At 44.1% G+C, this 16,709-nt stretch overlaps 1 protein-coding gene across 1 annotated transcript; it reads right to left on the bottom strand.

Annotated features, from left to right (window-relative positions):
* Positions 1 to 718: 718 nt before the first annotated feature.
* On the bottom strand, positions 719 to 14,611 carry LOC141049467 (uncharacterized). Its single transcript, XM_073545939.1, has 4 exons — positions 14,289 to 14,611; positions 13,316 to 13,475; positions 12,688 to 13,205; positions 719 to 747 (listed from the first exon to the last, which is right to left on the bottom strand). The coding sequence occupies exons 1-4, from the start codon at positions 14,332 to 14,334 to the stop codon at positions 719 to 721; spliced, it is 753 nt and encodes a 250-aa protein (XP_073402040.1). The 5' UTR covers positions 14,335 to 14,611.
* Between the last annotated feature and the right edge of the window lie 2,098 nt (positions 14,612 to 16,709).

Here is a 16,709-nt window from a genome sequence, read left to right as displayed (position 1 = left end):
TTTAATATCAACATGTTCATTACATGTACAACTACACATGTTGTTTACTATGCAAAGTGCAAGTGTAACCTAATATATGTAGGATTAACATCACGTGAGTTACGAGTAAGGACACGTGAACACGTTAGGGACATTATGGCCGCCCGTGATGTGGATGATGTTGGTGGACTCAAGTCGCTTCCCCGGCACTTCAAACTGAGACATAACTGTAATCCAAATGACTTGCAGATATATGGGATTGACTGTAACCAATTGGGTATTAGAGGTGGGGATGCGGTGCGATTCCTCACCCAGAGAGAATGCAAGTGGATTGCAGTTCTGGACACTGTAACACCGAAAGGCTTAAACGAGCAAATTAGTTTTTCCTCCTTTTTATAACAAGTGTGTTTTTTGGATTTATTTTTATTTTGTATGTTCTGTGTCTTTTATAGTTTATTGCCATATGAGAATGAGTATCTGTGAGCATCCTCCCTTTTGGACCCCTGACATCGAGCAACGTTTTCGGGAAGAAGACTTTCACACATGTTGGAGCGCCTGGATCATATATTCACGACCTTTCTATATATATATGTACACATGTTTTTTTTTTTTTGTTTTTTTTTGTATTTCACTTTTTACGTTTTCACTTCACCTTTGGTATTGATTTATATTCTAAATGAATTTTCTTCACATTATATATATATGTATATATATTTATATATATATATATATTTTCACTTTAGATTTTCACCTTCTTATTGTATAATCCTGCGGGATAGTTTTGTGAAAAAAGCTGTATTCATACATATTGAGGTTTTTCTCATCTCGTGTCTCTAGTTTATATGGTATCATACACTTATGTATATAACACTTATATTTTATATTATGTATTATTTTTTATTTCTCATATATATATATTTTTTTGTTTTTCATGTCTATAATGATCTGGATTGGGCTAATTGTGCACTGATGCGTTACTGCCTTGTGAATATTATACTTTATATCTTGTTCAGCGGTGCATATAATATTGCATTGGTTCATAGCGTGTAGATCTCCTGTATTGTTGTTGGAGATGCGCCTTTGGATTTGTTTTTGATTCCAGTTGCTAGATTGCACCGCCAGATGGGTAGAACGCATATCCTGAGACGATGGATGCGTCATCTTTAGGTGCCGCTGTACTGTGTGGGCGGTCCGATGACTTCACCTGTTGTTCTGGTGATCAGCTCTGGGAGATCGTCAGTGCGCATGTCCTACGCATTGAGATAACCGGCGTGCCACTTCCGGCGCCGTTTGATGACGTGTGCGGTTCAGTGACGTCACCAGTTGTTCTGGGTGAGCCGCACCGCCATTTTGGCGCCGTTTATTGACGCGAATTCCGGGTCCCGTTGTGATGACATGCGCCATCTATGATGACTCTCCACAGCTGTGATGGGGTGATATAAGGGAGAGTGGGACAGAACATGCCATCACAGCCCCCCGACGAAGCCCAAGCGAAACGCGCGTAGGGGCTACACGTGTGGCATACTAATTAGCTATGGGTAAGCGGTTTTGAACAGGTTTTTCATTATGTGGCCTCCAGACTAAGATTTTGAGCTATTATGTTGTGATGGTTTATTACTGTGAGGGGGTCACTTTGTGGGATTCTCTGGATATCTGAAAGAAAGACTTTAAGCACTGGCACTTTACTTATCTCTGCATATCCATTATACACATTCCATTGCTGTTAGTATTGCTACATGTGTGTTTTTTCTGTACCTGAATTCCTTATCATATGGAGCTCTTTTATTATGTGACCCGTCTTTATGTACTTTATTGTCTATATTATTAATTTTTGAGAATAAAACTATTTTTTTATTATTTTCCTTGGTGGATGTCTTTACTCCATGTGTTTTTGTATACAAGGTATTGGGAGTTTTTCCACAGCTAGTGCATGTTATGGGGTGGTCACCATGGGTCAGGGCCACCTATAATTATATGTTCACTGCCCTTGAAATTTTGTTCACAAATGTGCATGTGTCTGCACAAACGGTTAGAAACTGACTCCATGAGGATGGTCTGAGTGCCCGACATCCACAGACAGGGGTTGTGCTCACAGCCCAACACCATGCAGGACGCTTGGAATTTGCCACAGAGCACCAGGATTGGCAAATTCGCCACTGGCGCCCTGTGCTCTACACAGATGAAAGCAGGTTCACACATGTGACAGACGTGACAGAGTCTGGAGACACTGTGGAGAGTGATCTGCTGCCTGTAACATCCTTCAGCCTGATCGGTTTGGCAGTGGGTCAGTAATGGTGTGGGGTGGCATTTCTTTGGAGGGCCACACAGTCCTCCATGTGCTTGACAGAGGTAGCCTGACTGCCATTAGGTATCGAGATGAGATCCTCAGACCCCTTGTGAGGCCATATGCTGGTGTGGATGGCCCTGGGCTCCTCCTAATGCAGTACAATGCCAGACCTCATGTGGCTGGAGTGTGTCAGCAGTTCCTGCAAGATGAAGACATTGAAGCTATGGACTGGCCCGCCCATTCTTCAGACCTGAAATCAATTGAGCACATCTGGGACATAATGTCCCGCTCCATCCACCAATGTCACATTGCACCACAGACTGTCCAGGAGTTGGCGGATGCTTTAGTCCAGGTCTGGAAGGAGATCCCTCAGGAGACCATCCGCCGCCTCATCAGCAGCATGCCCAGGCATTGTAGGAAGGTCATACAGGCACGTGAAGGCCACACACATTACTGAGCATCTTTTCCTTGTCATGAGGCATTTCCCCTGAAGTTGGAACAGCCTGTAATTTGATTTTCCACTTTGATTTTGAGTATCATTCCAAATCAAGACCTCCATGGGATATTCATTTTGATTTACATTGATAATTGTTATGTTTTATTGTTCTGAACACGTTCCACTATGCAATGAATAAAAATTTGCAACTGGAATATTTAATTCAGAGATATCTAGGATGTGGTATTTGAATGTTCCCTTTAATTTTTTTTTAAGCAGTGTATATATTTGCAGTAACCCACCAATAATCTGCTTTATATAAAGACTTTAGGCTATGTGCATACGGTGCGGATTCTGCTGCGGATCCGCAGCGTTTCCGCAGCGTTTCAGGCTCTGCGGGTCCGCAGCAGTTTCTGCTGTGTTGTACAGTACCATTGTTTTCAATGGTAATCTGAAAAACACTATGCACATGCTGCGGATTTTTCCGCACGGATTAGCTGCGGGATCAAATCCGCAGCATGTCAATTCTTGTGCGGATTCCGCTGCGGTTTCACACCTTCTCCATTGTAGAGGTGTGAAACCGCAGGCTAAACCGCAGGCTAATCTGCAGGTCTTTTGACCTGAGATTTTACCTGCGGATTTTTAGAAATCCGCGTGGAAAAATCCGCAGGACCAAAATCTACGTGTGCACATAGCCTTATGGCTATTTGGCAGAAGTGAGTTCAACTTGAGTTTTTAATCCATTTTTACCTGACCTGTTTTAGAAGTCACTTTATTTTCTATAACAATCGAAGTAGATACAATGGACACAAGGGGTATAGAGCAGGGTTGCCAACTTGACCATTTTTTTCTGGACAGCTTACAAAAAAATCATGGACAGATAATATTTTTTATGGACACATTGGAAAAACCATAATAATGCATCATAATCAAGTGATATATGCCTTCAGTTCTTTTTCCCGATATGAACAAATTAGGCACATTCACTATAAACTGTAGAATGTGTATAATTACAGTCAAAATAATCTGTATACGTTTCTTCAGCTAAAAAAAATCATGCATGCCTCCAATTTTTTTTAACCGTTAGGCTATGTGGACACGTGTGGAATTCCAGTGGAAATTTCCGCGGGAATTCCGGAATTCCATTCCACGGGAAATATGCGAGAAACCTGCATTTCAAATTCCAGCGTATTTCCCGCGGAAAAACTAGCGATTTGCAAGTAATTAGCTTGCAGAATGCTAGTGTTTTCCAAGCGATCTGTTGCTTCGTTTGGAAAACTGATTGACAGGTTGGTCACAATCGTCAAACATAGTGTTTGACGAGTGTGACCAACTTTTTACTATTGAGGCTGCCAATGCAGCATCAGTAGTAAAAAGACATAAAGTTTAAAATAATAAAAAAGATTAAAAAATCATGTTTTTCTCACCTTCTGGCATCACGCGCAGCGTTCCCGATCATCGCGATGCTCCCGACAAGTCCCGTTCCCAGGGATGCCTTGTGACAATGACCTTTGATGACGTCGCGGTCTCGCGACACCGCAACGTCATTGTCGCAAGGCATCCCTGGGAACGGGAGCTGCCGGAAGCATCGCTGAGGCCTGCTGACGCTGCAAGGACCGCCGGAAGGTGAGAATAACATGACTTTTTATTTTAATTCTTTTTTTAACAGGGATATGGTACCCAGGGTCTGGAGTAGAATCTCCTCTCCTCCAGACCGTGGGTACTATCCGGAAATGTTCTGCTTACTTTTCGCACGTGGGCACAGCCACATGCAAAGTAAGCGGAACAAGAATGAACATGCTGCGTATTTTTCTGCAATGCAATTCCGCCCCGGAAAAATACGCAGCATTAGCACAGCATGTGCGGAATGCCATAGGATTGCATGGGATGCTTTTTTGGGCGTTTTCGCGGCAAAATCACGCGTTTAAAAACGCCCCAAAAAAGCAAAAAAAAAGGCTATGTGTGAACTGCCTTAGGCTAGTTTCACACTTGCTTTTTTTTGCAGCGCGTTTTTCCCGCAAAAAAACGCATTGAAAAAACGCATACAAAAGCATACAACTGCTGCGTTTTTTTCAAGCATTTTTATGAGCATGCATGAAAAAAACGCAGCGTTTTTAAGCGTTTGTATGCGTTTTTAGTGCGTTTTTACCGCGTTTGCGTTTTTTTCCAACATTAGGTGACCCCTCACACTAACCCAAACCATGACTTTACTAACCCTAACCCTGACCCTAACCCTTAACCCTAACCCTGACCCTAACCCTAACCCTAACCCTGACCCTAACCCTTAACCAAACCATACTTAACCCTAACCCAAACCCTAAACCCTAACTAACCCTAACCCTGACCTTAACCCTAACCCTAACCCTAACCCTGACCCTAACCCTAACCCTGACCCTAACCCTAACCCTAACCCTTAACCAAACCATACTTAACCCTAACCCTGACCCTAACCCTGACCCTAACCCTTAACCAAACCATACTTAACCCTAACCCTGACCCTAACCCTGACCCTAACCCTTAACCAAACCATACTTAACCCTAACCCTAACCCTAACCCTAACCCTTAACCAAACCATACTTAACCCTAACCCTAACCCTAACCCTAACCCTTAACCAAACCATACTTAACCCTAACCCTGACCCTAACCCTAACCCTTAACCAAACCATACTTAACCCTAACCCTGACCCTAACCCTGACCCTAACCCTTAACCAAACCATACTTAACCCTAACCCTGACCCTAACCCTGACCCTAACCCTTAACCAAACCATACTTAACCCTAACCCTGACCCTAACCCTGACCCTAACCCTAACCCTAACCCTAACCCTGACCCTAACCCTAACCCTGACCCTAACCCTAACCCTAACCCTTAACCAAACCATACTTAACCCTAACCCTGACCCTAACCCTGACCCTCACCCTTAACCAAACCATACTTAACCCTAACCCTGACCCTAACCCTGACCCTAACCCTAACCCTAACCCTAACCCTGACCCTAACCCTAAACCTAAACCCCCTTAACTAACCCTAACTTTACCCAAACCCCTAAATTCCATTGTCTAAACTAATGGTAAAAAAAAAAATGCATGTGCAAAAAAACGCATACATGAGCATGCCAGTGCGCACATATGCGCATCCATAGGCTATAATGGCCAATTTTAGCGCAAAACGTGCGCATACGTGCGCATGCGCTTTTTTGCAGGGCCAAAAAATGCAACATGCTGCGTCTGGAAAATACAAACGCACACCCCAAAAAAACGCAGCACATGAAAATCGCATACGTGCGCTTACTAGTGCGCAGGTATGCGCACCCATGTTAAATATAGGGGAAAAAACGCATGCGCAGGTATGCGTTTTTTTCCAGCGCTAAAAAACGCAAATGTGAAACCAGCCTTAGGGCAAAAAAGTGTCCTATTTTTCCATACTGTCCAGGAATTTCTGGATGGTTGGCATCCCTGCTGTAGAGTAATCATTGGAGAGAACTTAGAATGGATGGAGGATTACCTCCATGTAGCATTTTTTCCCTCATTCTATTATGACTAGATTAAGGCCCGATGCTATCGCATCGAGAGGATAGTGACACACCTCTTGCCATGATAACCCTCAATACACACACACCTCCTCAACATACACTCCTCTCACCTTTCACCATCTCCACTCACATCCACTCACTCTTTCACTCCACATACGACCCTTTCTCTCACTCCGTCTCTCATACTCATCGTCGCTGCTCCATGATCCCCGACATCTTCTTCCGCCGGCGCCATCCTGGATCCCGACGTTGTCCACGCCGGCGACATGTTCTTGCGGCCATGCCATCTTGAGTATTCTGAAATCCTGCGAGTGGACATTTGTGGAGATAGTGAAAGGTGAGAGGAGTGTGTGTTGAGGAGTGGTGTGTTGAGGGTTAACATGGCAAGAGGTGTGCTGTGACGTCACCAGTTACAACTGGACGGAAGTTGTTACAACCCGGAAGCTGCTTAGCGCATTTATTATAGTAGATTAAGGCCCGATGCTATCGCATCGAGAGGATAGTGACGCACCTCTTGCCATGTTAACCCTCAATACACACACACCTCCTCAACACACCACACCGCCTCAACACACACTCCTCTCACCTTTCACCATCTCCACTCACGTCCACTCACTCTTTCATTCCACATACGACCCTTTCTCTCACTCCGTCTCTCATACTCACAGCGTCATCGTCGCTGCTCCACGATCCCCGACATCTTCTTCCGCCGGCGCCATCCTGGATCCCGACATTGTCCACGCCGGCGACATGTTCTTGCGGCCATGCCATCTTGAGTATTCTGAAATCCTGCGAGTGGACATTAGTGGAGATAGTGAAAGGTGAGAGGAGTGTGTGCTGAGGAGTGGTGTGTTGAGGGTTAACATGGCAAGAGGTGTGCTGTGACGTCACCAGTTACAACTGGACGGAAGTTGTTACAACCCGGAAGCTGCTTAGCGCATTTATTATAGTAGATTAAGGCCCGATGCTATCGCATCGAGAGGATAGTGACACACCTCTTGCCATGTTAACCCTCAATACACACACACCTCCTCAACACACCACACCGCCTCAACACACACTCCTCTCACCTTTCACCATCTCCACTCACGTCCACTCACTCTTTCACTCCACATACGACCCTTTCTCTCATTCCGTCTCTCATACTCACACCGTCATCGTTGCTGCTCCACGATCCCCGACATCTTCTTCCGCCGGAGCCATCCTGGATCCCGACATTGTCCACGCCGGCGACATGTTCTTGCGGCCATGCCATCTTGAGTATTCTGAAATCCTGCGAGTGGACATTAGTGGAGATAGTGAAAGGTGAGAGGAGTGTGTGTTGAGGAGTGGTGTGTTGAGGGTTAACATGGCAAGAGGTGTGCTGTGATGTCACCAGTTACAACTGGACAGAAGTTGTTACAACCTGGAAGCTGATTAGCGCATTTATTATAGTAGATTAAGGCCCGATGCTATCGCATCGGGAGGATAGTGACACACCTCTTGCCATGTGAACCCTCAACACACACTCCTCCTGAACACACCACACCGCCTCAACACACACTCCTCTCACCTTTCACCATCTCCACTCACGTCCACTCACTCTTTCACTCCACATACGACCCTTTCTCTCACTCCGTCTCTCATACTCACACCGTCATCAACGCTGCTCCACGTTCCCTGACATCTTCTTCCACCGGCGCCATCCTTGATCCCGACGTTGTCCACACCGGCGACATGTTCTTGCGGCCACGCCATCTTGAGTATTCTAAAATCCTGCGAGTGGACATTAGTGGAGATAGTGAAAGGTGAAAGGAGTGTGTGTTGAGGAGTGGTGTGTTGAGGGTTAACATGGCAAGAGGTGTGCTGTGACGTCACCAGTTACAACTGGACGGAAGTTGTTACAACCTGGAAGCTGCTTAGCGCATTTATTATAGTAGATAGATGTATCACACCTATGTTTTTATGTGGATAAGATATTTACATAGTGAGCCTCAAGAAGTACAGTATTACTGATGTATGTAAAGTGCTATTGAAATAATAGTACTCTATTAATAAATAAAAAATTAATTATTATTACCTAAGGCTAGTTTCAGACTTGCATTTTTTTGCAGCGCGTTTTTCCCGCAAAAAAACGCATTGAAAAAACGCATACAAATGCATACAAACGCTGCGTTTTTTTCAAGCATTTTTATGCGCATGCAGGAAAAAAACGCAGCGTTTTTGCGCGTTTGTATGCGTTTTTTGTGCGTTTGCGTTTTTTTACAGATTTTGGAAAAACCCCACAAAAAAGAAAAAACAACCATTCAACAACACACAAGACCAATGGGACTTCATTGTGGGTGTGGTATGTTAATATATAGACCCTGTCTACAGTATTCTTCACATTTGCTTGATTCTTCTCGTGACCATGGATCTGCGCTGGAAGAGTTTTCACTTCAACTTGGATTTGGACATCGCGATGGCTCAGGCGTATGCAGTTGCTTGCCATGAACAAAGGAAGAGAGAGAGGCAGCGAAGACGGCGGCGTATGTGGATACATCCGATTGTTGAACTCCGGGAGAGCCGTGGGGCATACCACACCCTCTACAGCGAGCTCCAGTCAAACCCGGAGAAATTTACAGATTATATCCGGATGTCCCACGAAAGTTTCATGTATTTGCTTGCTCGTGTCCAACAATCCATCCGGAGACAGGACACACAGCTCCGTCGTGCGATTCCTCCTGAGGAACGGCTACTGGTGACATTACGGTATGTTTTAAAAACCAAGGGGTGCGGTCTGATGTTTTTTTTTTAAATTTAGTATTCAAAACCTTGGGTAATTATTTTTCGTGAATGTACTAATATTTTATTTTATAGTTTTTTAAAATAATATACATAAATATTAATTTTACTTCTTTGTCTGTTCACAGATTCCTGGCGACTGGAGAAACCCTATCTTCACTACACTTCCAGTACCGTATTGGAATCTCTACCTTGTCTGGAATTGTTGCTGACACCTGCCGGGCTCTCTGGAATGTTCTTTGTCCAGAATTTATGCCCCTGCCCACCGCTGAAAAGTGGATGGAAATTGCTGACAAATTCTGGACAGTATGCAATTTTCCCAACTGTTTGGGAGCTGTTGATGGTAAACACATACGGATCATCAAACCCCAAAGAACGGGATCTGAGTACTATAATTACAAAAAGTACTTTTCAATAGTACTCATTGCGATTGCGGATGCCGGATGTATGTTTGTAGCAGTGGACATTGGAGCATTTGGCCGTGGTAATGGCTCACAGGCTTTTAAAAACTCAGACATGGGCCGGAGGTTGTATGGCAACCAATTTAATTTCCCTATGCCATGGCCTCTTCCTCACACCGAAGCTCCGCCACTGCCCTTTGTAATGGTTGGCGATGAGGCTTTTCAAATGTGCGGAAACTTACTGAAACCCTACTCCAGCCGGGACTTGGACCACACCAAAAAAATATTTAATTACAGGCTGACCAGGGCCAGAAGAACTGTCGAGTGTGCTTTTGGGATTCTTGTCTCCAGATGGCGAATTCTTGGCACGGCCATTAATCTTAAACTTGAAACAGTCGATGAGGTGGTGAAGGCCTGTGTGGTTCTACATAACTTTGTGATGGCTAAAGAGCACCCGACCTTTGAACTGGACGATGATGCTCCTAACCCATTGCCTGAATTCACTCAGCACACTCTCAGGTCATCCGTTGAAGTTGGCCAAATGAGGGACCAATTTGCGGCCTACTTTATTTCTGATGTAGGACGGGTGCACTGGCAAGATGAAATGGTGTAATGTTTTTGTTTGTTTATGGTAATAAAAAACCTTATTTGATACCATTACTGAGAGCACTATATTTTTTAAACTCCAATTAAATAAAAAACTTCCCATGTATAACTGAATTTTTTGATGTTCACACACCTGGGCAGGTAAATACACATATGAGTTAAAATGCAGCATTGATAGTCTGCGTGAAATATATTGGAACGAGCAAAGCTGCAGGCCATGAATCAGGAAACCAATTATTTTCAAGAGAAAATTGTGCAACTAGTTGAAAAAAAAGTATGTGATTTTCTCAAAACACAACCCTCAAAACCCAACCCCAATGAAAGTCCATGGGGAATACAAGTCAGCATTGAGTGGATGAATGTAATCTGCTCCATTCCAACTTACAAGTTATTACACTAGGCCTTGGAATGACTATACTAGGCCGTGGTATTTCAAATATGAGTATAGTAGGCCTTGGGCCTACTAGTATAGTCATATGTGAAATACCACGGCCTAGTATAGTCATACCAAGGCCTACTCGATTTTTACCAACTAGGATCTTGTTTCACGAAAAACAAACTGGTGAAACTTGACAAGTTTCAACAGTTTGTTTTTCATGAAACCAGATTCTAGTTGGTAAAACTAGAGTTATTACACTAGGCCTTGGAATGACTACACTAGGCCGTGGTATTTCAAATATGAGTATAGTAGGCCTTGGGCCTACTAGTATAGTCATATGTGAAATACCACGGCCTAGTATAGTCATACCAAGGCCTACTCGATTTTTACCAACTAGGATCTTGTTTCACGAAAAACAAACTGGTGAAACTTGACAAGTTTCAACAGTTTGTTTTTCATGAAACCAGATTCTAGTTGGTAAAACTAGAGTTATTACACTAGGCCTTGGAATGACTACACTAGGCCGTGGTATTTCAAATATGAGTATAGTAGGCCTTGGGCCTACTAATATAGTCATATGTGAAATACCACGGCCTAGTATAGTCATACCAAGGCCTACTCGATTTTTACCAACTAGGATCTTGTTTCACGAAAAACAAACTGGTGAAACGTGACAAGTTTCAACAGTTTGTTTTTCATGAAACCAGATTCTAGTTGGTAAAACTAGAGTTATTACACTAGGCCTTGGAATGACTACACTAGGCCGTGGTATTTCAAATATGAGTATAGTAGGCCTTGGGCCTACTAGTATAGTCATATGTGAAATACCACGGCCTAGTATAGTCATACCAAGGCCTACTCGATTTTTACCAACTAGGATCTTGTTTCACGAAAAACAAACTGGTGAAACTTGACAAGTTTCAACAGTTTGTTTTTCATGAAACCAGATTCTAGTTGGTAAAACTAGAGTTATTACACTAGGTCTTGGAATGACTACCGTGGTATTTCAAATATGAGTATAGTAGGCCTTGGGGCTAGTAGTATAGTAATATGTGAAATACCACGGCCTAGTATAGTCATACCAAGGCCTACTGTAATAACTCGATTTTTAACAACTAGCATCTTGTTTCACAAAAAACAAACTGGTGAAACTAGAAAGAAACTTATTTTTAAGACAAGTTTCAACAGTTTGTTTTTCATGAAACCAGATCCAAGTTGGTAAAACTCGAGTTATTACACTAGGCCTTGGTATGACTATACTAGTCCGTGTTATTTCACATATGACTATACTAGGCCTTGGGTTGGTTTTTAACATGTATTTACCCATCAGTGTGTGTGAGCGGCGCAAACAACATTAATGAAACTTTGTAATGGTGAACCACAAATGTAAATTTATTTTTAATCACAAAAATAAACCAAAAAATTATTTTTTCCGGCGTTTGGGGGCAGATGGTTTCAATTTGGGGGTGTGCAGGGAATATGCAACACTTGCAGTTGAAGACGGTGTTTGAGGGGAAGGGGCAACAAAACTTGTGGGGGAAGGTAGTCCAGTTAAGGGAATTAAACTAGGAACACTTGGAGGAGAGGAAATCTGTTCAGGTACATTAGTTGTAATGGCATGTCGCCGTAGGCTTGTGTGCCTGGACCGACTTTGGCCCAATGCCCGCCTTGATAGATTTCGCCTTGAACTAGGGGCAAATATTGAATGTAGGTCCCCCGTCTGCTGGTGTGGCTGCTGCTGCTGCTGAGGTGGCTGCTGCTGCTGCTGAGGTGGCGGCTGCTGCTGAGGTGGCTGCTGCTGCTGCTGAGGTGGCTGCTGCTGCTGCTGAGGTGGTTGCTGCTGCTGCTGAGGTGGCTGCTGCTGCTGCTGAGGTGGCTGCTGCTGCTGAGGTGGCTGCTGCTGAGGTGGCTGCTGCTGCTGAGGTGGCTGCTGCTGCTGCTCTTCGTTGGCAGTGCTCGTCCTTGCAGGAGGACTGGTGGCGGCAGTGATGGTCCAGGTTTGCAGAGTGGTGGTGGCAGGGCTACTACATGTTGTTGTAGCGGCAGGGCTGTTCCATGTTTGCCTAGTGGTGGCTGAGCTCCACGCATGCATGGGAGTGGCGGTGGTGCTCCAGACAGGAGCAGCGCTTGCCATGGTGGTGTCGGTGAAGTGACCAGCTGCACTCAGACTTGTGGTGGTGTAACGGTGGGTGTCCTGGCTTTGAATAGAGGTGTCCGTGCAGTGGTATGCAGCACAAGTCGGTAGTGAGGTGAAGCGAGTCAATGGTGGCACAGGTGGAAATGACACCACTGACTGCTGACCGTACCGATTAAGCTGCATAGCCTGCAAGAAAGCATTGTTGCAGGCCTGCAGCACATTCAGCTGTTGCTCAGGACTAAGGTGTTCCGCCATGCCCTTTTCAATCTTACTAAAAAAATGGTGTGCTGGTCTGTTGAGGTCGGCCTCCAGACGGTCAAGGCGCTGTTCTACAGAATTGAAGCGGTGTTCAAAGTGGTTAAAACCACGTTCCATGAGTGCAAAACCGCTTTCAACTCTGTCGGACAGTGACTTGAGGCTGGAATTAAAGGCCTCGCTCAAATGCATAAACTCGGGCAAGACATTCCTGTCCAAGGCCCTCTGCCGCTGGCGGGTAGTGCCCGCATAACCAGTGGCAGAGACCTGGGACAGGGGAACACCTGATGGCCCAGCTTCCTGGTCACCAGCTGTGTGTGTGGTTGACCTGCAAGGTGCTTCCTGGCTGTCGGATGGCTGGGACGGGTCAGAGGACGTCCGAGGAAGGACCGCTCCAGGGCCAGGTTGCAGGGTGCTGCTCCAGGTGCTGTGGAAGAAAGGAAAATCATTACTACCATGCCTTTACAAGAAGCATCAGCTGTGGATTAGAAAAACACAGATTAATAAAAATAAAAACCCAAAATTTATAATACTTACGATCTCGTGGCAAGGACCGGTCTTAGGAACTGCAACGCGTGATAGTGACGGTATCGAGTTCTGGTCCTTGACGCAGATCCACTGCGAACCTGGCCCTCAGCACGAACATCACTGTTGAAGCGGTCCTTGATCGAACGCCAACGTGTTCGGACTTTGTCCACTGTTGTTAAAAAAAAAACAGTGCCGTCAAGGACAACAGTCACTGCGGCACAATATAGCAATACAATACTCAAAGCAGTCACTGTAGACCCCGATGACACTGTTGGGTTTCCTGCTAGAATACACCTAGCACGAAACCCAACAGTGCCGTCAAGGACAACAGTCACTGCGGCACAATGTAGCAATACAATACTCAAAGCAGTCACTGTAGACCCCAATGACACTGTTGGGTTTCCTGCTAGAATACACCTAGCACGAAACCCAACAGTGCCGTCAAGGACAACAGTCACTGCGGCACAATGTAGCAATACAATACTCAAAGCAGTCACTGTAGACCCCGATGACACTGTTGGGTTTCCTGCTAGAATACACCTAGCACGAAACCCAACAGTGCCGTCAAGGACAACAGTCACTGCGGCACAATGTAGCAATACAATACTCAAAGCAGTCACTGTAGACCCCGATGACACTGTTGGGTTTCCTGCTAGAATACAGCTAGCACGAAACCCAACAGTGCCGTCAAGGACAACAGTCACTGCGGCACAATGTAGCAATACAATACTCAAAGCAGTCACTGTAGACCCCGATGACACTGTTGGGTTTCCTGCTAGAATACACCTAGCACGAAACCCAACAGTGCCGTCAAGGACAACAGTCACTGCGGCACAATGTAGCAATACAATACTCAAAGCAGTCACTGTAGACCCCGATGACACTGTTGGGTTTCCTGCTAGAATATGCCTAGCACGAAACCCAACAGTGCCGTCAAGGACAACAGTCACTGCGGCACAATACAGAGCAGGGAAATACTCACTAAACGCCTTTTTGGAGGATGCTGTGGCGCTGTCCCAGCCATCCATCAACGCTGCGGCCACCTCATTCCATAGCCGCCGGGTCACCACAATGTCCTTGTGCAGCCGGTCACGGCTGTCCCACAACGGCGAACGCTCCTGGACCAGGCTGATGAGCTGCTCATTATCCAGGTAGACGTCTTCATCCCGTTGTGGAACCTAGACAAAACACATTCATTAGAATAATCAAATTTAAATTGAATAAAAAGTTACAAAAAAAGAAACATAAAAAAGAGTAAAAATAGAAGATAAAAAATAAAGAACATTACAAATCATTTGATACATACATTCCGTATCACCACCGGGACTTGGCATCGCTGCTCCTGCTCTTCGCCCTCACTAGTCCCGTCCGCAGAAGAAGATGATGATGACGATGTCTTAAAAAAGTTGAAAAAAACGTAAGAGATTTGGAGAAGCAGCAGATATACTTACCAGATGCACGAAAATAATCACCTCACGGTCTGCTTGCGCCAATTCCTGCCGCGATGGGGAATACTCGGATTCTGAAGACATACTGCATGTAAAAATAATAAAAATCATTAGTACATACTGTACATAATTTAAAAGGACAGGCATATAATGTAATATACTCACATTCTTCGCTGATAGAAGATGGTTTCCTTGTTGACTGTCTGCTCTCCAATCTGTCAGTGTAGTAGTGGCAGAGTTTTGGCAGGCACCTCCTTTATATAGACTTTTTTTTTTTGACTTTAGAAGATTATAACTAGTACAACAAGTGGAAACTACCAAAAAAACGCAGCGCTAAAAAAACGCATACATGAGCATGCCAGTGCGCACGTATGCGCATCCATAGGCTATAATGGCCATTTTTAGCGCAAAACGTGCGCATACGTGCGCATGCGCTTTTTTGCAGGGCCAAAAAATGCAACATGCTGTGTCTGTAAAATACAAACGCACACCCCAAAAAAACGCAGCGCATGAAAATCGCATACGTGCGCTTGCCAGCGCGCAGGTATGCGCACCCATGTTAAATATAGGGGAAAAAACGCATGCGCACGTATGCGTTTTTTTACAGCGCAAAAAAACGCAAATGTGAAACCAGCCTGAGCTATGTAGTTGAAATCTACGTATGTTTGCCTAAATTTTTTTTGTTTTTGCCTTTTTTTTTTAATCTATATATACCTATACCTATGTATATTTTTATGGATTTAAATATGTCTATGACATATATGTGAAAGAGATAATTAGTGTAAGATATATCTATCTGCTTAAAATATTTATATATATAACATATATCAAGCTATGTATAGAAGTCTTAGAAGTCTATTATCTATATCTATTTAGAATGTAACTATTATTTATATATCTATATATCTATCAATTCCAGGACCAACTTAAATAGTTTAAAGTAAGACATTTTTGTAAACGACATTTCTAGTGAAGAATTTTGGGCTATTAGGTAGCAATTGTCCTTGAAGTGGTGTATCCACCACTTTGACCCTAACGTTGCTGCGTTGCTTTACTCGGGAGAATGCAACATACAATTGTCCATGGGCAAATACAGGTTCGGGCAAAAAAATTCCAACTCGATTGAGGGTCTGTCCTTGGGATTTGTTAATGGTCATAGCAAAAGCAGGTTTTAGAGGAAACTGTCGACGTTTTAATTTAAAAGGTAACCCAGTTTCTGAAGGACACAAATCGATGCGTGGAATAAACACAATGTCTCCTTCAGCTGAGCCAGTAATCACTTTAGCCTGTATGATGTTGCGGAGTAAGGCAATGACAATGAGGCGAGTGCCATTGCAGAGACCTTTCTTGGTGTTTAGGTTTCTTAATAGCATCACAATGGTGCCAATTTTAAGTTTTAAGAGATGTGATGGCATTCCTGATGGTGTCAGAAAGTTTAAAAATTCAACTGGGTAGTTTTCACATTCCTCTGCCTCATCAGCATCGACAGAATCATCACTTGTATATACAGTATAATCACCACTAATGCGATCCACTACTTTACAGTTCAGAAAATCGACGTCATCATTTTTCGGACATAGTATAGCATGTGATGCAGCAGTGTCGAGGCTTTGTTGGTCATTAACATCAATGCAAATATGGTCTCCAAAGATCTCGGTTACTATAGAGCCAGTGCAAAGCATGTCTGGAGGAATTTCAATGACATCCTCTCCAAGGTTATGTTCATTAGACAGCTCACCATTTCCAAGTTTAAGCAACCAAGTGCTGTATTCAGGATCAGTGGAGCGCATGTTGTTAATTAGCGGTAGTCTGGTAAAATGTTGCCAATGTTCTGAATATTTAATGCAGGAATCTACAATGTCTATTCTTGTTCCATGAGCGATGACGGGAAGACATTGTCTGAAGTCTCAAGAACAATAACTTTACCTCCAAATGGTGTTTTATTTTTTTCAGCA

The sequence above is a fragment of the Dendrobates tinctorius genome, unplaced genomic scaffold, assembly GCF_039654945.1.
Source record: "Dendrobates tinctorius isolate UK_male_01 unplaced genomic scaffold, ASM3965494v1 ptg000144l, whole genome shotgun sequence".
In the NCBI taxonomy this organism is placed as follows: Eukaryota; Metazoa; Chordata; class Amphibia; order Anura; family Dendrobatidae; genus Dendrobates; species Dendrobates tinctorius.
This window is presented reverse-complemented; position numbering and strand designations above follow the sequence as displayed.

Bases quoted from the DNA above. Each gene is read 5' to 3' on its own strand.
- LOC141049467 (XM_073545939.1), bottom strand. From the start codon at position 14,334: ATGGATGGCTGGGACAGCGCCACAGCATCCTCCAAAAAGGCGTTTA. The intron at 13,476-14,288 runs GTGAGTATTTCC...TTTTAACAACAG, and splicing joins ATCCTCCAAAAAGGCGTTTA to TGGACAAAGTCCGAACACGT. The intron at 748-12,687 runs GTCAGCAGTCAG...ACTATCCCGCAG, and splicing joins TATGCAGCTTAATCGGTACG to GATTATACAATAAGAAGGTG.